At 41.0% G+C, this 25,030-nt stretch overlaps 1 protein-coding gene and 2 long non-coding RNA genes across 4 annotated transcripts; 2 read left to right on the top strand and 1 right to left on the bottom strand.

Annotated features, from left to right (window-relative positions):
- Positions 1-786: 786 nt before the first annotated feature.
- LOC141607764 (uncharacterized) lies at positions 787-1,839 on the top strand. Its single transcript, XM_074427114.1, has 2 exons — positions 787-999; positions 1,147-1,839. The coding sequence occupies exons 1-2, from the start codon at positions 787-789 to the stop codon at positions 1,837-1,839; spliced, it is 906 nt and encodes a 301-aa protein (XP_074283215.1).
- An 812-nt stretch (positions 1,840-2,651) lies between these two features.
- Positions 2,652-20,367, top strand: LOC141605676 (uncharacterized). The gene is made up of 3 exons (XR_012526424.1): positions 2,652-3,254; positions 4,207-4,795; positions 20,141-20,367. It is a non-coding gene; the product is annotated as an uncharacterized LOC141605676 (long non-coding RNA).
- Positions 20,368-21,098: 731 nt separating this feature from the next.
- On the bottom strand, positions 21,099-24,085 carry LOC141605675 (uncharacterized). 2 transcript variants are annotated; one of them, XR_012526423.1, is made up of 3 exons: positions 23,802-24,085; positions 23,166-23,354; positions 21,099-21,361 (listed from the first exon to the last, which is right to left on the bottom strand). It is a non-coding gene; the product is annotated as an uncharacterized LOC141605675 (long non-coding RNA). The 2 variants fall into 2 exon arrangements; XR_012526422.1 differs by having other exon boundaries at positions 23,166-23,398; positions 23,802-23,908.
- Positions 24,086-25,030: the final 945 nt, after the last annotated feature.

Genomic DNA, 25,030 nt, shown 5'->3' with positions numbered 1-25,030 from the left:
TTAAACAGTTTAGACCCATTGCTTATTGTAATCTGATTTACAAGATCATTTCCAAACTACTTTGCAATAGACTATCTGTGGTACTGCCTGATCTTGTCAGTGAGAATCAAGGAGCTTTCATCAAAGGCAGGTCCATAATTGAGAATGTGCTAATCTGCCAAGATATAGTCAAGATGTATAATAGACAAGCTGTCTCACCAAGATGATTATTTAAAATTGACTTGCAAAAAGCTTATGATACAGTTGAGTGGAGTTTTGTAGCACAATTGCTTGATGGTATGGGCTTTCCCTCAGAATTCTCCCAAAAAGTCATGAGCTGTATTCAAACCACCTCCTATTCCTTGAACTTAAATGGAAGCTGTTTTGTTTTTTCAGAGGAAAGAGGGGTCTTAGACAGGGTGATCCTATCTCACCTCTTGTCTTTGCCTTGTGTATGGATTATTTAACCAGGATGCTGCAATTTGCTACTGATAGATGGTCTTTTCAGTACCATCCTCTTTGCAAGAATCTCAAATTGAATCACTTAATGTTTGCTGATGATTTGTTGATGTTTTATAAAGGTAATGTCCACTCCATAATGCTGATGATGAGAGCCTTTTCTTCCTTTTCTAAAGCCTCTGGTCTATCCATGAATAGCTCCAAATCAGAGGTATACTACAATGGAGTAGCTCAAACAATTAAAGATGATATAAAGCAGGTCAAAGGGTTTACTGAAGGAGTCATGCCTTTTAGATACCTGGGGGTACCTGTCAAGCTACCAGACTAACCAAAATAGAATGCAACATTATGGTGGAGAAAATGGTTAGCAGAATTCGTAGCTTGGGAGCTAAAAAATTGTCTTATGCAGACAGACTTGTATTGGTTAATTCTGTTTTGAATACTCTTCATAACTACTGGTCTGGCATATTCCTTATTCCAAAATGTGTTGTTAAACGCATTGAGGCAATTTGCAGGAACTACCTCTGGGATGGGTCAGCTGATTTTCATAGAGTACCCTCTGTTGGCTGAGATAAAGTCACTCTTCCAAAAGAAGAAGGTGGATTGGGAATTAAAAAGACTGTTGTTTGGAACATTGCTTATGTGGCAAAGCTAGTTGACTAGTTGTATTGTAAAGCTGTTAGGCTTTGGATTAGATGGGTAAACCAGGTTCATATCAAGGGAAGGAGTTGGCATGACTACCAACCTCCTCCTGATGTATCTTGGTCGTGGAAAAATGTCTGTAAAGTTAAAGAGCTGATCAAGGATGCTTATATTGAGGATCAATGGGCTCCTGATAGTAATGGCTTCACTATCAGGCGCTGCTATGAATGGCTAAGACATAGAGCTGCTCCTCAGATTTGGGCACCTGTTGTATGTAACTCATGGAATGTCCCTAAACACTCCCTTATCACATGGATATCCATGAACAATGGTCTTAATACTAGAGCTAAACTTGCCTCTTTTGGCTACTGTCAAGAACAGCTCTGCTGTATCTGTGAGAGTTCAACTGAAAATCAAGAGCATCTCTTCTTCCAGTGTGAGTATAGTCAGAGAGTCCTGCAGGAAATTAAACAGTGGTGTGGCTTCCGTGTTGATGTTACAATGGCAGGATTGGGAATCTCTGGTACTAGCATGAAAGGTCTGAAACAACAGGTGCATTGTCAACTTTGGACTTCCTGTCATTACCACATTTGGTTTGAAAGGAATAATGCAAGATTGAATGCAGTTATTACTCCTCCTATTAAGCTGGCTGAAAGAATAACTGCTGAAGCTAAAACGAGAATATTGAGCAAGATTGGCAGCAGCATATGTGGTCAGGATGGAGTTTGGTTGAGAAAATGGAATTGTATGGTAACTTGAATGTAATTTTGCTCTTTTTCACGCTTGTTCCTTGGAACATATCCTTGTATATTTCTTTCGATTCTTAATATATCTCTTACATTTTACCAAAAAAAAAAAATAAACCGACTCCAAACAACAAATTTAACACAAAATCTGAAAAAAAAAAAAAAAAAAAAAGTGATGGAAATAATGAGACACAAAATTCGAAAAAAAAAAAAACGAATTTATAAAAGTTACCGGCGGCAGCGGTGGGGTGTCGGGTGGGATAGTGGTGGGTGGTGGGTGGTGGTGAATGAAGAAGAAATGAATGAATGATTTATTTGGGTTTTGTATTTTTTTGGGTTTTGATTTTTTTGGGTTTTTAGAGAGGAAGAAGAAGTGAGATGTAGAGAGAGGAGAAGGAGTTGTGATAATGAGATGATGAATGATTAGTGAGGTAGGTTAATTGAATTGATGAGTTAATTAGAGAAAAGGTGGAGGGATTAATTTGTAGCCACATATTGACATCAAATCCTAGCCTTCCATTGCCTTCATCCAAGGGCCCTTAGAAGGACTTATGGACTCAAATACATATGGTGAACTTAGTTGATCCCTTATATATATATATATATATATATATATATATATATATATATATATATATATATATATATATATATATATATATATATATATATATATATATATATATATATATATATATATATATATATATATATATATATATATATATATATATATATATATGATCTGTACGAACCTAAAGTTCGGTGCGGCATTACGAACTCAATAATAGCCCTAGATTAAAGTTGATTTAAGGTTCCCAATAACAGCCCTTTACTGCTCTGATTCCTTTCCTACACAACCACTACCACTTTCTCCACTAACTCAACATTACTCTCATTCCCGAAGCACCTAATGCCGCCGACGACGCCCGGCAACCACCGTCACCGCCTGACATCTTGCTCTTCTGCTGCCGGATTTCGAAGCTCTCACGCTCTCTTCCTCTTTCGTTACTCCTTTTCAGCGTTTGTTACTCCCTACCCACAACCTTCGATCGCCGGCGTCAGACTGCTCACTGAGAAACCTCTGGAGATCTGACCGATAACGTCTTTTCTGTCATCGTCAAAACTTTGGCAACACTATTGACGACGTCTCTACTGCTCACTTTCTCTTATTTTTCTCTTCGCCGTCCTCTCTCCGGCAACTGCGGAAGTGCCGCAGTCAATCAGTCATCCTATTCTGGAGCTGGAACCCACCGTGCCTACTCGATTCAACCACTCGACTCCATTTAGAAATTAATTTTTATAATTAAATTTGTGACGGGAAATTGTCGGCAATGGTTTGATCAAATGGAGCCTGTGATGGCTTTTCGGATGAGCGGGAAATTGAATGCTTCAATGTAGGATGACAGATATGAAGCTGGTTTTGAGGTTATTGTCGAATTCTGTGCATACTTAATTTGTTGCTGTACTTTGTTTTTAATGAATGAATGCTGAAAGTTATGGTCAATTTAATTTTTCAAAGTGCCCGATGGGGTGGGTTCATTATTTTCTATGGTGGCAGCAACAAAACATGAATGGGATTGACAAGTATAAATAATATCTATTTTAGAGTAGTTTGGTATTGTGGGACACTGTAATAAACCTGTGTTAACATCATTTATAGTTGATGGATTTTTGTTTTAACTTGGTGAATATCCAGGCACCGACTAGATACATGTGGATACACAAAATACCACCCTAAATACACATGGTATTACGACTAGATATATGTGTATCCGGTAGTAATACCATGTGTATCTGGAAGTATTAACATGTGTATCTGGAAGTATTATATTGTGTATATGAGTAGTTCGTACTTGAATTTGTGGCTTCTTCGGCTAACTTTTTCCACTCTAATGCTTTCATTTTCAATTTCCTCCCTTTGTCTTCCTCCAACACCTCTCTAATATGACTCTCAACTTGATCCTATCAGAAGTTTTTGTCGGAGGACTTTTTATCTGATCAGTAGTTAAGTATAGCGTCATGAATTCGTGGTGGATGCAAAATATATGACCCTAGATACACATATCAATACTCCCAGATACATATACCAATACTCTAGATACACAATCGATTTGTGTATCCGGGAGTATTGATATGTGTATATGAGATACTAACATATGTATCTAGATGATTTTATGCAGCTTCCTCTAAGGTACATATAGGAGACATTCCACAGGTACGACATTCCGCAGGTGGTAAGTTTAAATAATGATTTCCTGTATCAGCCAAAAGATTGCCCTGCTGACATTCCACGAATACGCCCATGAAAAGCCATTAGCAATCGTCTAGAATGCAAATAACCATTCAATAATGATTAATTTCAACTCTGAATTTACAGGTACTGAAGATGTTCACATGTTCAGACATTAGTGGGACACGATGTAACGAAGGGTTCATAACCACTAGTGAATACAATGTTATAGAAACATACACAACTTCGGTACAAAATTTGCTTGATGCAGACCCTGTAATGGAAAACCTTGTAAACTGTCAGCTTGTCAAAGATACATTCTCAGATATTCAAGTCAACCACTGCAAGCCAATGAAAGGGTACCTTAAGACAACACGTGTCGGGATGTTGTTGCTATTGATAGCGATGATGGATCTCTGAAACCAAACTCTGTACCTTAGAGGAAGCTCCAGAAAATCATCAGGCTCGTGATAGCATTAGAAACCAGGCAAAAATTTATAAAGTTTTGTAAAGTATGGATGGGCGCTTGATATTGCGAAAGCAAATGCAGCGGTGTTTGGAGTAAGAATGGCGATTCAGATGGGTATTCGAGCTGCAATCTTGGAGTCGGATTTGCTACAACTTGTCACTAACTTACAAAACCATGACGTACCAGCCAACTATTTCGGAAATGTAGTCCGCGAGATCGTTATGTTAGTTGAAGAGTTCGATTGTTCAAGTTTTAATTTTTTTAACCGTAGTGTTAACGTAGTTTTTTTTTGGAAAATGAGGACAATTATATTAAACAAAGAAAGGAGAGTTCAATACAAATTAAGGGGGAGGGTCCGGGGATAAAGGGGTACAAATGTTTGCAAGATCCAAATTATACAAGGATAAAATAAAAGGGGGTACAACATCCCAGCTAAAAAAACCGCCACTGGAGCTTGAGTCGTGCAAGGCGAATTTAGAAATGCCATCCGCCACATGATTCGTTGATCACTTCTCATAGATAATGGTCGTTGAAGGTGAGACTTTTAAAAGTTCCCTGCACTCCAAAATGATATTAGTAAAAGGTCCACATGGAGCCGAATTACCCAAGATCGCATTCACCGCAAGAGTACAATCAGAACTTATAATGAAATTCCCAACATTGGAAGCAGCAAAATCAATACCATTCCTTATCGCAATGAGCTCGGAGACGAAGGGGTTAGGGGATAAAATTCTAGAGGACCAACCATAAATCCAAACACCTAAAGAGGAACGAGAAACACACGCAAGACCGGCAAGGGAGGAGGAAGGACAGAAAGCCGCATCGACGTTGATCTTAGACCAACAAGGCGGGGGAGGGGCCCAACGGTTTGGGTAAAAAGGGGTGACAGGAGCTGGGCAAGGGGACAAGGGGCTGGCAGGTGTCGGGGTCAGGTTAGGCGTGTTGTGGGGGACGAAGGGGGGTGTACAGGTGCTGATGGTTTGGGCAGCGGACCATTGGGAGGCAAGGAAAGAAGAGTGGTTGATCCAATTAGTGTCAAGGGGAGGGTTAGCACCAGAGAAGACAAAGTCGTTGCGCCTGAGCCAGAGGCGCCAAGTGAGAAAGGAGAAAAGAGTAATCCAAGATTTATTAGTGGAGGTGCAGTTTGTTTTTATCCAGGTTTGAAGGGGGAGGGAGTAGAAATCAGTGGGGAGGGTGAAGTTGTCCCAGACAAAGCGGGCATGGGCGCAATCGCGGAGAATGTGAAGAGAAGATTCATCAGTCGAAGGGTTAGAGCAGGCTATGCATTGAGGAGAGGGAATGACAGATCTTTTGTACAAGGTGAGGTTATGTGGGAGTTTGTCCCACCAGAAAAGCCAAAGGAAGAGCTTGATGCGGGGTTGGGAGGGAATGTCCCAAAGCCAGGTCAGGTCAGAGGGGGGCAACGGGTTGTCCGGGTCACCTAAGATGAGGTTATAGGAAGTACCAATGGATAACTTATTCTTGGAGGCAAGGGACGAAGTAATGAGGTCAGGAAGGGGGTTCGAAGGGAGGGGGATAGAGAGAATAGTTTGGATGAAGGAGGGGGGGAGGTTATAGTCAAGAGCGTCAAGGTCCCAATTTCCATTAGTGATGATTTTTGACAGGAGGTCAGTGTCAGAAGAGGGGGAGAGGGGTCCGTGAAGACAGTTTCTTAAAGGTCCAAGGGGGGACCAATTGTCATACCAAAGGCGGATGGTGGAGCCATCGCCTATGGACCAAGTGAGGGAGGGTTGGAGGAAGGACCAACCATTAACAATGCCTTTCCAGATGTGTGAGCCACGCCTAAAGGAGGGTTGGGTAGGATTAGTGTGAAGATATTTGCTATGCAAAGCAATGGAGGCGGAGTTGCCTTTGAGGCAGAAGATTTTCCAGGCAAGCTTGGTAGAATAGGCATCATTTAAAGGTCGGGCTCTTTTAATTCCTAGCCCTCCATTAGCTTGAGATTTCGTTACTAGGTCCCAGTTAGTGAGATGGAGTTTACGAGAGGAGAGGCTGGACCAAAGGAAGGATCTATTGATTTTATCGATGAGAGAAGAAGTAGAAGAGGGGAGGTGGAGACATTGCATGAGGTGGGAGGGGATGGAATTGAGAGTGGATTTGATGAGGCAGAGTCTTGCAGGGCAAGAGAGGAAACGAGTCTTCGAATTGGCAAGTTTTGCATTAATCTGGTCAATGATTGGCTGAAGATCGGTTTTGTTAGGTTTGCGGGGGAGGAGGGGGAAACCAAGATAAGTTCCAAGGTTGGAGGCTTTCTTAATGCCAAGAGAATCTTCAAAGAGGGAGATGTTGTGGGGGGACGTCTTCTTAGAGAAGAAGAGTCGGCTCTTTGAAGTATTGATTTTTTGGCCCGAAGACGAACAAAATTGGAGAAGAACATCCTGTAGGGCACACAAGTTGTTTTCGGAAGCCCGTCCAAAGAGGAGAATGTCATCCGCGAAGAGAAGGTGGGAGAAGGTGGCTCCCCCTTTTCCAAGAGGGAAAGGAGTCCAACTAGAGTCCGCACAAGAAGAGTGAATGGATTTGGAAAGGGCTTCCATGCAGAGAATGAAGAGGTAGGGGGAGAGTGGGTCGCCCTGGCGGAGGCCCCTAGAGGGGAGGAAAGAGGGGGTAGGGGTTCCATTCAAGGTAACAGAGGTGGTAACAGTGGTGACACAGTTCATGATGAGAGAGATTGTGTTACTGTCGAATTTGGAATCGGAAAGGCACGAGTGTATGAAATCCCACTCAAGCCGATCAAAGGCTTTTTCTAAATCGAGCTTAAGGGCGAACCAGCCTTTCTTACACCTGGACGCACTCATCGAGTGAATGATCTCAGAGGCGATGATGTAGTGGGAATCGGTACCCCGGCCAGGAATAGAACTTCCTTGGTTAGGAGAAATTATAGTGGGCATGATGGGTTTGAGACGGTTAACAATGATTTTGGTGACAATCTTGTGTGGGGTAATATCCGTATAAGACCCTCTAAATTTAGGACTATAACGTAAATTTAACATGCGATTATCGTCATAAAACATAAATACAATAGAGAAACGATAAGGAACAAGAATTAACCTCGGGTCCTTTATAGTGCGGCGTAAAGAACAGAAATCAAACGAGATTCCCTCCTAATTGTTGCACCCAAGACTTGTCCGAGATATGCCCTTGGCTAGATGGTGTTCTCCGATTGCCTTGCAATATTGGGAGAACTGATGTGAGGTTTTCTCGAGATGTGAGATCTCAGTTTCAGAGAGAAAATTAATCTCCAAAACCCTAATTATTTTCACTAATGATGATTAGGTCAGAAGGGAGGAGAAGCTCTCCCTTTTGATCTCCTCATCTCGGCCAAACCGAGTCCATGGGGAGGAAATGGGCTTTTCCATTTCCTCTTCATTTTAACTCGTAGTCCGTGCCCAAAAGACTAAATGTATATGACGCGGTTTATTATAAATCGTCATCGGTTATCGGCTATTAAAACATCAACTAATAACACGGGTTAGTTGAAGTATTAAAACGTGTCCAACAATGACGATATTGTATAATTAATTCAATATACATTAATTAAATATAAAACGCTTATATTTAATTTTACGAATTAACTGGTTAATTCGCCTTAGCCCATGATATTTAATCCGTATTAAATATAATATCTCAACATCACATTTTGACTAATTACTAGTCAAATAACTCGGACTAATTTAACTGGTTAGTCAAATTTGGCATCTACATGATGCATTTTTATCTTTGTCACATCTCTCGAACGTATCCTATAGGTGTGACTTTTAGGGACCAGATTGACCACCGCCATCCGTATGACAATAACGTCAAACTTATCTAGCAAGCCAACCGTTATTGATAAACGTGGATCAACTGATAATAATACCAAAAGTATGCCCTTTGATCCTTTTAGAGGTTTATAAGTCCTTGCACTAACTGTTAAGGACACCAACCCCAACAAGCTCCCACTTGTCCGTACAAGTGCATGTGCAATGACGTTATCCGCACTAACTGGAGGACACAAGCTCCAATAAACTCCCACTTGTCCGTACAAGTGTATGTGCGATAACCGATTCTCATATTCATTTAAAATTTCTCCCACTCAATGTAAAACAATTTGCAGATCTGGATCCACAAAGGTCGTATTTTACAATTGATCTGTATCTAGAGTGGTTTCCCCGACTAGAGAGTAACTCAACTGATAAAACGAATCCGTATCCGAGCATGGCCATGCATTTCGATTCTGACTCCTCGAGTGGCCCCGAGAAATATCGAGTACCGATAAAGGCTGAATATTTCCTTCAACTCGACTCCTTCCGATCTAAGCACAGCATGAAATAACCCAGAAAAAATCTACTTGGCCCCCTGTTACGGATGACCGTGAGAAAGAAACCAAAGTCACCCAAAATCTGCCGTAGTCTCAAGAGACAGTCGATAGTCAAAAGAATCGACTCTTAGGATCACCATGGAGGTCCTATCCACGACCGGCACCGAATGTTATAAAACATTTAGGACTCCACGTCGATGTCACAATTGTGTTCTACGAAATATCCGTATAAATCGCCTCTGTGATTGGTCAGTCAACCGGTTGACTTATGGCTCGTTGAACCCACCATCAACCAACGTCACAAAATAATTGCCAGAGTTATCAGCTCATGTGGGCAATTAAGGACTGAAAAAGATATAATGTTCGTTCAGTTCACTTTGTGGTGTTCAAAATTTGTCGTACAAATCCACATGACAAACAAAATATATATAAAATATCAAAACGATGATGTCGTATAGAGTACAAGAGAGAATGAATCTGATCCATAAAAGAGTACTACAACTTAGGAACACGTTTAATTCCCATGGAATTAACATGCCCTTCATGCTTATCTTGTCGTAATGCTTTAGTGAGAGGATCTGCTATGTTATCATCTGTAGCAATCTTTTCTATCACTACTTCCTTTTGCTCCACGTAATCCCGGATTAGATGAGCTTTCCGTTGTACATGTCTAGACTTGTTGCTAGACTTTGGCTCCTTAGCTTGGAAGATGGCACCACTATTGTCGCAATAGATGGTGATCGGGTCATTCGAACCGGGCACTACGAGAGAGCCCATGTAAGAATTGACGCATCCATATCGCTTCCTTTATAGCTTCAGACGCGGCATAGTACTCGGACTCGGTCGTAGAATCTGCTGTAACAGTTTGTTTGAACTCTTCCGGTGATCTGCAGCGCCATTAAGAGTAAAAACGAATCCAGACCGAGATTTCGAGTCATCTCGATCCGTTTGGAAGCTAGCATCAGAATAACAGGTTGCGCATAGCTTTTGAGAGCCTCCATAAGTCAATGCCCAATCTTTAGTCCTCCGTAGGTACTTAAGAATGTTCTTGACAGCTAACTAATGTGGTTCACCTGGATGCTGTTGGAATCGACTTGTCATACTCAATGCATATGCCACGTCCGGACGTGTGCATATCATGGCATACATGATTGATCCTATTGCCGAAGTATATGGAATTCGTGTCATGCGCTCTTTCTCTTCCGGTGTCTCTGGTGCCTGAGAGTTGCTCAAATGCACCCCTGGAGCCATAGGAAGGAACCCCTTCTTGGAGTTGGTCATGCTGAATCTCTCTAGGACTTTGTCTATGTAAGACTCCTGACTGAGAGATAGCATCCGTCGTGATCTATCTCGATAGATACGGATGCCTAGAATTCTTTGTGCCTCTCCCAGATCTTTCATCTGGAAATGGTTTTTCAACCATACTTTCACCGAAGTTAAGAGAGGTATGTCATTCCCAATCAGGAGTATGTCGTCAACATACAATATTAGGAAGACAATCTTGCTCCCACTCGACTTGATATATAGACATGGTTCCTCGACAGATCGAGTAAATCCATTTTCTTTAATCACTTGGTCGAAGCGATGATTCCAACTCCGAGATGCTTGCTTAAGTCCATAAATGGAACGCTTAAGTTTGCACACTTTCTTAGGATGTAAAGGATCGATGAAACCTTCGGGTTGTACCATGTACAACTCTTCATCCAAAAAGCCGTTTAAGAAGGCGGTTTTCACGTCCATTTGCCAAATTTCATAGTCATGAAAAGCGGCGATCGCTAAGATAATCCGAATGGAACGCAGCATGACTACGGGTGCGAAAATTTCATCGTAGTGCAAACCTGGCACTTGGGTGAAACCTTTAGCAACTAGTTGTGCTTTATAGATATCTTGTTGACCTTCCACATAATGCTTTATCTTGTAAAGCCATTTGCATTGAAGGGGACGAACCTTAGCAGGTAAGTCAACAAGATCCCATACGTTGTTCTCATACATGGAGTCCATCTCGGATTGCATGGCCTCAAGCCATAGCTTTGAGTCAGAACTAGTCATGGCACCTTTATAGGTTGCGGGTTCACTACTCGTTAAGAGTAGAACATCATCTATGTCATGTTCCTCGACCATACCAATGTATCTGTCCGGAGGAATAGAGACTCTTCCCGACCTCCTAGGTTCCTCAGGAATGTTAACCGTAGCCGGGATTGAAGGAACAGGTTCCTCCAATGGTTGCTCGGTGTTTGGTTCTGGAATCTCCGACAGGTCGAAGGTTCTATCACTCTTTGCATTCTCGAGAAATTCCTTCTCTAAGAATGTCGTGACTTTGGCCGCAACAAAGACACGTTGTTCGGTTGGCGAATAGAAGTAATGACCAAGTGTTCCTTTAGGATAACCTATAAAGTATGTCTTGACCGATCGCGGGCCGAGCTTATCCTCGTGTCTCCACTTGACATAAGCCTCGCAGCCCCAAACCCGTATAAAGGACAAGTTAGGGACCGTTCCCTTCCATAGTTCATATGGAGTCTTGTCAACAGCTTTAGACGGACTTCGGTTAAGTATTAGAGCGGTGACAAAGAGCATAGCCCCATAATGAATCGGGTAAAACCGTGTGACTCATCATGGATCGAACCATATCAAGTAGTGTTCGATTTCTCCGTTCGACACACCATTCAACGAGGTGTTCGGTGGAGTTAAGCGTAGGGCAATCCCACGAGTCCTTTAGGTGTTGATCAAACTCGTGAGAAAGATACTCGCCACCACGATCTGAACGTAGTGTTTTAATCTTTCTACCCAATAGGTTCTGTACCCTATTCTGGTATTCCTTGAATTTCTCAAAGGATTCACTTTTGTGCTTCATTAAGTAGACATAGCCATATCTACTTAAATCGTCCGTGAAAGTGATGAAATACCTATAGCCTTCTCGTGCGGTGATTGACATAGGACCACATACATCCGTGTGTATGAGCCCTAATAGGTCAGCAGCGCGCATTCCAACACCTTTGAAGGAAATCCGAGTCATCTTACCGATGAGACATGATTCACACGTGCCGAATGATTGAAAATCAAAGGCCGAGATAGCTCCATGTTTGATGAGCTGTTTTACGCGTTTCTCATTAATGTGTCCCATACGGCAGTGCCATAGATACGTTTGATCTTTGTCACCAGCCTTTAACTTTTTATTCATTACGTGTAATATTTCCGTGGTCTGATCTAAAACATAAATTCCGTTCATGGAGACTGCCTTGCCGTAAATCATATCGTGTAATGAGAAAATGCAAGTATTATTTTCTATTACAAATGAAAAACCAAGTTTATCAAGTGCAGAAACTGAAATAATGTTTTTCGAAAGACTGGGTACATAATAGCAATCATATAATGATAACTCAAATCCGCTAGGAAGCTGGATCACATATGTTCCCTTCGAGACGGCAGCCACTCTTGCTCCATTCCCGACACGCAGGTCAACCTCACCCTTTACGAGAGGTTCGAGATTTCGGAGCCCCTGCACATGATTACACAGATGAGAACCACAACCAGTATCAAGTACTCAAGTTCCGTAACTTGCGTGGTTAATCTCAATCATATGAATAAAAGTAGAAGAAGAGGAAGACATACCAACAGGTTTAACACGACCTGCCTTTAAGTCCTCATGATAAACAGGACATGTGCGTCTCCAATGCCCGATCTTGTGGCGGTGATGGCATTCCATGTTTTCATTCTTGCTCTTTGTCGTGCCCGATGAGTTGCTCGACTCACCAGGCCCACTCTTACCTGAACCCGACTTCTTGAACTTCGCCTTACCTCTCGCTAGGTTTGCTCGAGCTTTGCCCTTACCCTTTCCCTTGTTTGTCACAACGAGAACATCCTCTTTCATGCTCCCACTGAACTTCATGTCCTTCTCGGTCTGTACGAGGAGGGAGTGCAGTTCATGGGGAGTTTTCTTCAAATCATTCATATAGTAATTCGCTCTAAATTGCGAATAACCATCGTGGAGTGAGTGAAGTATGCGGTCAATAACAATGTTCTCGCTGATCTTACAATCAAAGGTCTCCAGCTTCTCGACATTCTCAATCATGCTGAGAATGTGTGGGCTAACCGGTTGGCCCTTCTGGAGTCTCGCATCAAAGAAGCGAGTGGTATGCTCATAGGTCACGATTCTCGGTGCTTTCGAGAATTCCTTAGTGAGCGTGGTGAAAATCTTGTTTGCACCATGGGCTATGAAGCGTTTCTGCAAATTGGGTTCCATTGCAAAAATGAGTACGTTTTTAATCGCACCCGCTTCCATACAGAAATCATTAAACTTGGTGATTTCAGCAGCTCTAGCCGTGGGACCTGGGTTTGCCGGGATGGGCTCTAATAGATATTTGAGCTTCCCGTCGCAGGCGCGCATTCCGTAATGCCGCCTCCCAGTCTCCGAAGTTTGATCCATCATTCTTCAGTCGAGTAGACTGATTCATCTGATTCATGAAGATCCGAAGCCAGGACTCACGGTCCAATGTGGCACTTGGCATTGGGTTATCAGTAGAACCAGCCATTTGTTGTTTTAGCAGTTTTAAAAAACGTGATCTACACTGAAAAAGAAAGAAAAACAAAACGAAATAAGCAACTCATCGAGGTGATTTAAGTCTATTTTAAAATTCATTTCAAACATGTAGACTCTCGCACTTGCATAATTGATCTCCCTCAAGAATGATACAAGTGATCCCAAGACTCAATTTCTGTAAATTGATAAGCCAACTGTTTAGCTAATTCTTCCGGAAGAACTCTTGGTCGATAGATTTCCGTAAATCCTATCTATAGTCCACCATAGTCACAGGATCGTACGAGTGACCATAGTGTTGAGATAAAATAGGTCAATCGGTTCCAACTTACCCGACGTAGAAGGGGTCATATTATGCCTACCGACGAAGAAGGGATTCATTGGAGTTTGACCTATAAAGACCGTTCTCAATTTTTGTTTATACGAGGAAGATCCCATCAACTAAATTAAAATTCATATTAAGTGAACGAATAACTAGCGTCTGCGTGAATGAATTAATTTGGGTGATGGCTTATAAACGTGTGACATACGAATGTCAAAGAAAACTAACTCGTGACCTCTATATGTGTCAGTTTTCATGCAATTATTAGGTGGTTTGGTATTTAGGCGGAATATGATGCATACTATCGTTACGAAAAATAAATAAAAGAATGCAATACGTAAATAAAATTTCCTAGTGTGGCCTATCCTAATAAAAAGAACAAAATACAACTTTGGAATCCACCGTTGGACCCAAGAAGCTTGTCTTGTTGTTCCATCTTGATCCAAGTAGCGGGAGTGAGCATCTGGTCTCCGTCTTTGGTCTTCTCAAAAATTACAATTAAAATTACAAAATATAAACCTAATTACATTCTAATAAAAACTGTAATTACAAGTGAAAAATCCAAAACGGAGATACGAGATCTCAAAATACAACCAAGACCGTGTTCCATCATTACGGTAACACGTTCTACTAAGGCCACACTAAGTTACAACCGTTTGCAAAAATAAATAAATACGTAATAAAAGGCATTCAAGGCATTCAACAAAACGATAAATAAATGCATCAACTAAAAACAAATTCATTCGTGACATAATTCCGTAATTATGTTAAATTTATCCAAACCACCTTTTAATGATTAAAATTCATGTGATAAAACCGCTTCTATCATTTAATTTTAATCTAATACAGTCCGTTACTTTAAATACGCTTTAAAATAACTTAATGGTACGTGTGTGAACCGTTTCACAATCATAGCTAGTGTACAATATCCGTATAATGTACATTTTATAGCCAAAAGAAAATTTAAAGCAAAAGGAATAAATTTTCAAAGCTGTCAAAACAGAAATCCCTCGATCCAGGGACACAGGTGCTCGATCGAGAACGAAAAAGGGCTCGATCGATGAACCGCAAGTCGATCGAGAGGGTAGCAAACAGAAAGTGCTCGATCGACTAAACTGGTGGTCGATCGAGTACTTTAATCACAGATCCGCTCGATCGAGTACGAGGACAACTCGATCGAGCAAAGTGGGGACACAAAAAAGGGTCGATCGAGTACAACAGGGACTCGATCGAGTAAAAACATGACAGAAAAACCACTCGATCGAGTAAAAACTTGCTCGATCGAGTACAAAATTTCTGGAAACCTAAACCCTCGTGAAAACAGTTTGACAAAACAAAATCAATTGCAATTTTGATCAAAACGCATCAAAACAAATTTGACAATTGACAAAACTTGACATATTGTTATAATCTCTGTATAAAACAACAATATGTAAAAGAACAAATCGAAAAACACACAAAACAACCGTGTAAAAACATGTCACGGTTCAAAAAAAAACAGCCGTGTATACATGGCACGGTTTTCGAGATAAAACACAACCGTTTCAAAATCGTTTTATGAAAAACACATAGAAAAATTTACGTGGCCTCGCTCTGATACCACTTGTGGGGTAATATCCGTATAAGACCCTCTAAATTTAGGACTATAACGTAAATTTAACATGCGATTATCGTCATAAAACATAAATACAATAGAGAAACGATAAGGAACAAGAATTAACCTCGGGTCCTTTATAGTGCGGCGTAAAGAACAGAAATCAAACGAGATTCCCTCCTAATTGTTGCACCCAAGACTTGTCCGAGATATGCCCTTGGCTAGATGGTGTTCTCCGATTGCCTTGCAATATTGGGAGAACTGATGTGAGGTTTTCTCGAGATGTGAGATCTCAGTTTCAGAGAGAAAATTAATCTCCAAAACCCTAATTATTTTCACTAATGATGATTAGGTCAGAAGGGAGGAGAAGCTCTCCCTTTTGATCTCCTCATCTCGGCCAAACCGAGTCCATGGGGAGGAAATGGGCTTTTCCATTTCCTCTTCATTTTAACTCGTAGTCCGTGCCCAAAAGACTAAATGTATATGACGCGGTTTATTATAAATCGTCATCGGTTATCGGCTATTAAAACATCAACTAATAACACGGGTTAGTTGAAGTATTAAAACGTGTCCAACAATGACGATATTGTATAATTAATTCAATATACATTAATTAAATATAAAACGCTTATATTTAATTTTACGAATTAACTGGTTAATTCGCCTTAGCCCATGATATTTAATCCGTATTAAATATAATATCTCAACATCACATTTTGACTAATTACTAGTCAAATAACTCGGACTAACTGGTTAGTCAATTTTGGCATCTACATGATTGTATTTTCATACTTGTCACATCTCTCGAACGTATCCTATAGGTGTGACTTTTAGGGACCAGTTGACCACCGCCATCTGTATGACAATAACGTCAAACTTATCTAGCAAGCCAACCGTTATTGATAAACGTGGATCAACTGATAATAATACCAAAAGTATGCCCTTTGATCCTTTTAGAGGTTTATAAGTCCTTGCACTAACTGTTAAGGACACCAACCCCAACAAGCTCCCACTTGTCCGTACAAGTGCATGTGCAATGACGTTATCCGCACTAACTGGAGGACACAAGCTCCAACATCTTGTAAACCGTGTTGCAGAGGCTTATGGGCCGGAATTGCTTAATAGAGTTTGGGGAGAGAGTTTTGGGAATGAGGGAGATTGTAGTAGCATTAATGATGGGGGGGATGGTAAGGGTGTCAAAAATATTTAAGATGAAGGGAATGAGGTCAGGGGAAATGGTGTTCCAACAATGTTTGAAGAAACTAGCATGAAAGCCGTCGGGTCCAGGGGCTTTTCCAGAACCTAAAGAAAAAAGAGCGGCGTGAATTTCCTCTAAAGTGGGTTTGGTGCAGCAGTGGAAAGAAGGGCATGCCACGGGGCTAGGCCTAGAGCACGAGTCCTTTTGAGAGGTATATAAATTAAGGAAGAAGGAGGTTATGTGTTGAGCAAGACCTGTCGGTGAGTCATAAGTGTTGCCCACGTCATCAGTCAAGCAAAGAATGCGGTTGTGGACACGGCGGATAGTAACAGATTTATGGAAGAAGGCGGTGTTGCGGTCTCCATCATTTAGCCAGTTGACTCGAGAACGGTCCTTCCAGTAAGCACACTCAAGGTCAAGAATGCGGTTGAGGGCAAGAGAAAGGGAGTCATTAAGGTCAAGGAGAAAGGAGGAGTTTGGGTGGAGGCAAAGTTGGGCTTGAGCACCTTTAAGGCGGTTAATGAGGGTTTTCTTTTCCTTAGATAATTTCCCTATGGTGGTGGAGGCCCAGGTGGAGAGGTGTGTACTAAGGAGGCCAAGTTTAGTGGGAAGGATCCCGTCTAACCCGCACCAGGTAGTGAAGACAAAAGGGTGGAAAGATGGCTCTCGAAGCCAAAGGGATTCGAATTTGAAGGTCGGGGGGGTGGAGGTGGGGGTGGCAATGACGGTGTCAAGGAGGATAGGGCAGTGGTCAGAAGAGAGCCGGATGAGGTGTTTGTTGTGTGAGTTAGGAAAGATATCCAGCCAAGCATGGTTAACCCAAACCCGGTCAAGGCGTTCAAGAATAGGGTTGGCCCGTCTACGGTTAGTCCAGGTGAACTTAGGACCCGTGAACCCCAAATCCAAGAGATTACACAAGTTCATGGTATCATTGTACAGATTGACTCTGTTAAACTTAACATTCCTGCCACCGAATTTTTCGGAAGCAGACGACACTTCATTGAAATCACCTAGGCAGACCCAAGGCAGAGACATGTTATCAGCAAGGTCAGTAAGAGAATCCCACAGGAGTTTCCGAATTCTAAACTTAGGACTAGCATAAATGGCAGAGAGGAAGAAATTAAGGTTAGAAGAAGTTACCTGGACCACCGCATTGATAAGTTGGCCCCCCTTGTTCACAGTCGTAACCGAGACGTCTCTCTCATTCCAGAGGATCATGATACCACCGGAGAAGCCAATAGGATCAATGATATCAAAGGAATCGAAAGGGAGATTCTGCACAATGTCAACCGCATTCTGGCCAGCTACTCTGGTTTCCGAGAGGATGACAATATCAGGTTTATGAGCATTAATGAGGTAGGAGATATGAAGTTTGAAAGAGGGTCTTGCAATTCCTCTACAGTTCCAAAAAATGATCTTCATGTTACAATGGATAAGGTATGAATCAATGAGGGCAGTTGGATCTGCCTCCCGCTGTTTTGGACCTTCCCCGAGAACGTCCTCTTCCGCCTTCCCTTGGAAGGTTGCAAAAATAGTCCTCGGACCCACAGTGCGGAAGTCTTCCCATGCCACTGTCAGATTCAGCTCCTTCATCTGAAGAGTTGTGTGTATCACAAACACCCCATTCGAGAGGCTTGCCACTTGGAGCTCTTTGTAAGTTAAACTCAATGGAAAGGTCCTTCTCAATCGAGGTAAGATGGGAGAGGGGTCGATGAGGAAGCTCAACTCCTGTGGAAACACCAGAAGTGGACAAGATGGCTGCTCCAGGCGGACCAGCCATTGGAGGAGGCAGCGGAGCACGAGTGGCAATCCTTCGAGGTCGCTGAGATCTGGTAGGTGAGCAGGAATTAGACGGTGCTCGAGAGAGAAGGGGTCTACCATTTTTAGGTTTAGAAGATCTGGTGAGGGGGAGCGAGGATGGGCTAGGAGTTGGCAGATGGTGAGCTCGCAGATTGGAGGCGAGTCTAGCAGAGGATCTAACAGGTAAGTTGTTGTATTGATTGGGATCTCGGGAAGGGTTAGTGGTGGGAGTTGGAAGTAACCCAGGGAGGTGGTCTTTGGATTGATGGGAAAAAGGATGACTGGTGGTGGCGGATTTCGAGGGTAGTCCTGGAACAGGAGGGGTGTTGGAGGTCGGGTTGAGGGGATGAAGAGGCGGGAACGAGTGGCTGGGGTGCGGTTCATGGTGAGGTTGAGGGGATGCTGCGGCTTTATTTTTTTCTGGGCAGGAGGAGAGAGGTAGTGGGGGAGGTTTGAGGAAAAAATTTGAAGCAAAATTTGATTTCCCAAGACAGAAAAGGGAAGGGAACAAAGCAGGTGAGAGGGGTATAGTAAAGAGGGAGTTTAGGAGGATGACATCAAGAGGATTCTTATTCAGTGGGGATAATGGTAAAGGACAGATGGGTGGGGTAGGGGTAATTTTTAAAGCATCAAAAGAGTTGACAATAGCTGGGAATGGGGCATTAACTTTATTCTGGGATACAAATGACACACAAGCTTTATTCTTATAAGGTATAATAGTCCAATCCCCTTTACTGACTTTTGGATCAATGTTAAGAGAAACTTTGGAATTCGTGTGTTGGGCAAGTCCCACAGGAGGACTCCGTGCTTGACCGAATCTTTCGAACCGGTCGGGTCGGGAAGCGGGGCCGACGATTCAAGACACTTTCCATAACAAAAGGATTTGCATAAAGAGCATATAATTTGTTTATCAACAATTTTTACCTCCTGGCACAGAGAACCAATCCATATCTTTGACGGCGCCGGAGTAGTTTGGTCGAGGTAGACAGAAATTCTGGCAAACCTGGCATTTTTGTTCTTCAAACCATTGTTATCAAACTTAATGAACCCACCGAGTTTATCACCAATCGCACGGAGGACGTCAATACGATGGTATTCAATCGGCAATTCAGGGAGGACAATCCAAGTGGGGACAGAGGAGATGGTAGCAAGGGACGGCCGAAAATCCGGAACCCAGTCTTGGACATGGAGATAATGACCATGGACAAACCAAGGTCCATTACTTTTTATAAAATGTAGCTCAGACGGTCTCTCTAATTTGCAGGAGTAGAACCCCTTGCCCAGACCAATTAAATTTAGATTCCCATTAAATTTCCACAAGACCCGTAAGGTTGAAGCAAGATGCCCGGATTCGATGGACTTGCCCATCACTTTTATGATGAGGGAGTTTTTCCAGGGTGATTGGATTGAATTGAGCAGATCGGCGGGAAGTTGAATCGAAACCGAGTCATGATCGGGTTTTCCCAAGGAGATAGGAGAAGATGAAGAGGGGTTCTGAAGAATTATGGGAGGGATGATTGAGGAGGTTAAGGCAGATTTATAGGTTGATGGGAAGAGTTTGTTTGGTGGGATGACGGTGTCGGCGGATGGGGCAGAGGTGGTGGAGGGGGGGTTAGGGGGGTGGGAGAGTACCTGATTAGAAGCCGGAGGGTCATTATGCAGAATCTCAAAGACGATCGGTGCGGAGGAGGGTGAACAAAGGGGTTTTGCATGAGTGTTAGGCGGTGGTCCACGGCTGGTAGGCGGAGGTTGAATTTTTTGTGGGTCGCTCATTATTTTTGGGATTTTTTTGGGATTTTCTCTCACATCTCTCTTGTTATTGTCCATGCACGCTTTGATTGAGGTAGTGTTAACGTAGTTGCACATCGGTTAGCCCATCCCCTGGATTGCACTACTCGTGTGTGGCTAGATGCCTGTCCTGAGCGTATTGCGGATGCTATTGTTTATGGCTTTTGTATTGGTAGTTAAATTAATATTATTCTTTCTTAAAAAATTAGTTTTTTGGTAAAATGAGGGGGTCGAAGCCTCTTGTCGGGAATTAATAAAGTAGTAATTGGTTATTCCGATAAATTTCTGCCTTGTCTATCTTCATTGTCTCTATCATAGTAATTTTATCCGGCATTTGTTTAATTTCACACATTCAACAATCAAGCTTGGCTCACAGTTACCTACGGAGTAATAGTCAGTGTTTTCTACATATTTATATTGTACTTGTGTCAACAGTTTTGGTATAAAAAATGGTTGACTTTCCCGCCCCCTCGTTTGATCATATTATGTTCCTACATACACTCGTTTAAATTGCTAGATAAATTTCTTTAGCTAGATAGATACACTTCTTTAAATTGTTAGATGCGTACCTTTAACTAGACATATACACTCTTTCAAGTTTAATTTCTAGATACATGCCTCTTACTTGTTAGATATACTCTTTTAAGTTGCTACATACATACCTCTAACTACATAGATACACTCCATTAAATTGTTAGATACATACCTCTAACTTGCTAGATACATTTCTTTAAATTGTTAGATACATACCTCTAACTTACTAGATACATTTCTTTAAATTGTTAGATACATACCTCGAGCTACCAAGATACATTTCTTTAAAAAGCGTCGCCAGTTTGCCCGCGCTATTTGAGCAAAGTTACTGCACTTTTAGCGCCTCTATCACCCAACAACTTTTTCAAAGCTCAATTACTGTTGTGACTCACATTTTTGGAGAACTACGCTTTGAGCATTGCCAATAGATCAAGATTACCAAATTACAATAGTAAACCAAAATTACATTTGAACACCCCTTTATGGTTGAAGATAATGCTGATATATATCTTTAAAATTTCCCATAAAAGGATACAACCAATATTTAAACAAAAATAATACACAAAAATCCTAAAAACAAATTAAATGTGTATTTAAGACGAAGTATTAAGAGAAGCTTAGAGACTAAATTGTACAATTCACCCAACTTATGTCCCAAAGATGGATAATATTGATGAGCCTCAGATCAAGCAAGATCTTCTTTCACAGTTTTCCTTACAAATCTCTTCTCTTGCAAAGCAATCTACAGTAAAAAGTACATAAAAAATCAGAGCGAAATACACTTATTCATCAAAGTACTCGTAGCTAGTGACCAAAATAGTCACCTTTGTCATGAATAAGATCAAAATATTGACTTGGAGTTGGGTGTTCCTTCAAAACCAATGTCAAGAGGTACGGAAGCAAGAAAGAAAAGAAGCTACAAACTAATGTTACAGCGGCGTATGCATTGCCACCACACCTCATAGTGCATTCACCTCACTAAATGGTACACCTAAATTCATAGTAGTAGTCAAAACAGTCACATTCTTTTCCTTCATTTTTGCAGCGAAACTACCACTCTCTCCACCAATATCAATCCCTAATCTCAACACTAATCCAACTCGTTTCGCAATGTCTAACAATTGAGGTATAGTAAGATCTAAATCAGACTTATAAAGCATAAATTCCTGCTTATTAACCTCAAGATCATTACCATTAAACCCGAGTTTCGGGTCCAAACACTTAAAACTCCTGGAACTAGCCTTACCATTAGCATTAGGATTAGTATAACTACTCCAAATAACATTTAAATCAGGTGAATTTAACCTAGGATTTGCGCCTTAAGTTTGGACTAATCAGATAAAATCAAGCGTTTTTTTAAATAGCGCCGCGAAACAAGCGTCAGTGTATACCTTTTATGTAGTAGTGTACAAATTATGTATCATCTACTGTCATATAAAAAACACATTAATAGACTCCCACAGCAAATGATAAAGGCTCACAAAATTCAGTCCTTTAAGTTGCTAGATACACTAGTTTAAGTTGCTAGATACATACCTCTATCTAGCTAGATACACTCATTTAAGTTGCTAGATACATACCTCTAGCTAGCTAGTTACACTCCCTTAAGTTGATAGATACAAACCTATATCTGACTACTCAATCACTAGAAGGCAGAATTCCCACAATGGACTACTTAATCACGAGAAGGCAGAATTCCCACCATGAACCGAGAGCTCCTCAAACCCTCCAAATGTTTTAGATTAAGTCAAACAGATTTCAACATATTTCAACTTGGAGACTATTAAATTACGGTGTACCACTACTCTCAAGAATAGCAGTCGGATTTAAATCTTTTCGTGTTATAACATTAATTAGAGTAAACCAAGACCACCCCAATTAGGTGCTTTGAATTTATCTATTTTATTAGTTGATCACGTACAACTCTTGCAGTCAATGCCTTCGAATCATGAAGAGCTGTGATTGATGATAAAGCAACTAATTCAAGATCATACTTACTAGACATCAGCATCATAATTATGCTACACTACATAATTTGACAAATAATAAACAAAAACTCCAAAGCAAGCATCATAATGCTGTTTTGCATCCTAAGGAAGTCACAATGAAAGATTATGTACTACTCCCTCCGTCCCAATCATTTATTTACTAATACCCGCAGTATTTTAATCAAAGGTTACAAATGATTGGGACGGAGGGAGTATAATTTGAGCAAAATGTAAGAAAAGAGTGAATAAAAATGTACCAATTCATTGGCAGTACTAGTGGTTGAAACAACTTTTGAGGACTCATCTTCAGAGACAAGTTCTAAATTTGTTTGACTTAATCAAAACTACAAGCTCCCCACACATTACGGCACAAATTTAACTTGTCTAACAAGAAAATCTAGTAGCTGAATATGACATCTAGAATGCCATCACGAAACCAAATCATTACATTAGCAACTAGTATTCATATTATCCGGCAAACTATACATCAACTAACTTATGGAAAGGTAAAGTAAGCATTCATGCAGTACGAATTAATCAATAAGAATTGAGACGAACCGGTAGCAAAGTCTCCGAACTCGTGAGGATATGTATCCTAGGTGGTGTGTGGCAGCGCGCCACAAAATATTGGGACGATAACAAGGCTGCCATATGAAAAAGTATGATGACTTTGATTAAATACTGAATCAAATTCAATAGGATTAGCTTTCCATCCTTTAGTAACAGCAGTAAGATCTTCATAAAACCCTGCAATGATAGCAACATGCCCAGGTCTCGACTCGGTTGGAGGTCTAGTGTTAAATTGGAGAAAAGTCATACTCCAGCAAAAAAAATCTAGACTACAATGATAACTTCTTCCTCTTGCACATCTGATGTTGGAGGATATCTTTGTTTGAAAAAATATTGTTAACAATTCAATTTGTCTAATTACATAATACTCAATATGCCTCCCAATCATTAATTTATGGCTGCTTTAGTTTCTAACAAATTGTTCATCATTTTCAATGAAGAACCCATGAAGAGGGCAAGTATAAGAAGATAAAAGGAAAATCAATTACACAACCAAGGAAAATCAAAAGTTCAGATTTTACAAACCCTAATTTTTTTCCGAATATACTATTTTTTCGCTTTATCACAAAATTACATTAAAAATGGACAGAAATTTGAAAGATCCAAAATTATAATTGAACTAACCTCGTTTTGTAGTGAACTTAGATTGAAGTAATGGTTGCAGTAGTGTTGGTCAATTAGTAGAGCGATGGTAGAATCGATGCAGTGAAAGAGGAAAGGAAATAGCGGAAGTGGGGAAGAGAGAGAGCAATGGTGGCGGCGAGTTCACCGGTGATCGACCGACATTGTCAGATGGTTGGGTAAGCGGGAGATTGAGGAGAGAAGAGGGAGTACTAGTAGCCTGAAAATGAAATATCTTCATATATGAGCAGCGCGTGATTGAGAGAGTACGGGTGCAGATTTGTGGATTTTATGTTAGTTCGTACGGTTCGTACTGAACTTTAGTTCGTACGTGACCCCGACCCTATATATATATATATATATATATATATATATATATATATAAGTCGGGATCCGGTGGTAACCACTTAGTATAATGAAAGCAGCTTAACCACTATTGGATATAATAATAATACGGACGATCGTATCACAAACCAAACGTTTTATCTCTTCTCCTCTCTCGCCTCCTCATTCCATAATCGCACATCACCAAATTCTCGTCGCCGACCACCGCATATCCCCAGATTCTCCGTCGCCGACCACCGCACATCACCGGATTCTCCATCGCCGACCAGCGTGTTTCTCCTTCTTCACAGTCATCAAGCACCGTCGCACTCCTCCTTCACCACCATTGACAAAGGTAAGTTTCCTGTTTAAATTTATTCAATTTTGTAATTTGAAGATATCATTTCCGTGTTATAACAATAGCATGATGATTTTATGTAAAATTTATATGATTGATTCGATTTTTACCCAAATTGAGGCAATTTTGAATTAGTTTGACTGGAATAGAAGTAAATTAGGGTTCATAAACAATACAATCCTAATTACTTTGATGTAATATCGATAAATTGCTTCGATTGAAATAAGCAGAGTAGGCTTTTGTGTATCATTGTTTGTAATTGAGATTCAACACGACTGGTCCGTTTTTGAATAATCGGCTATTTTCGCTATATACAAATTTGATTGAACTTTCTTAGTTCTTATGCGAAAACTACAATGAAGTTTAAACCGAGAGTTAGAGGGAGCGGGGACGTAGGACGTATTAAGTTCCTTTCAAATTCCGTGAGTAGTAGTTATATACAACAGTACTAGTAATGAAGCTTGTTCTATAAAGTGTTGCAGCATCCTAGGCACACTGTCATCTTCTTTGATCATTACTCGATTTTGATTGGTAGTTAAGAATTGGATAA

This window comes from Silene latifolia, chromosome 10, assembly GCF_048544455.1.
Source record: "Silene latifolia isolate original U9 population chromosome 10, ASM4854445v1, whole genome shotgun sequence".
In the NCBI taxonomy this organism is placed as follows: domain Eukaryota; kingdom Viridiplantae; phylum Streptophyta; class Magnoliopsida; order Caryophyllales; family Caryophyllaceae; genus Silene; species Silene latifolia.
The sequence above is the reverse complement of the archived record's forward strand: the minus strand, read 5'-3'. Positions and strand labels throughout refer to the sequence as shown.

Excerpts from the sequence above, each read along its gene's own strand:
- LOC141607764 (XM_074427114.1), top strand. The coding sequence starts at position 787 with ATGGTGGAGAAAATGGTTAGCAGAATTCGTAGCTTGGGAGCTAAAAAA. Across the intron at positions 1,000-1,146 it reads ATTTTCATAGAGTACCCTCT|GTTCATATCAAGGGAAGGAG; the intron begins GTTGGCTGAGAT and ends TGGGTAAACCAG.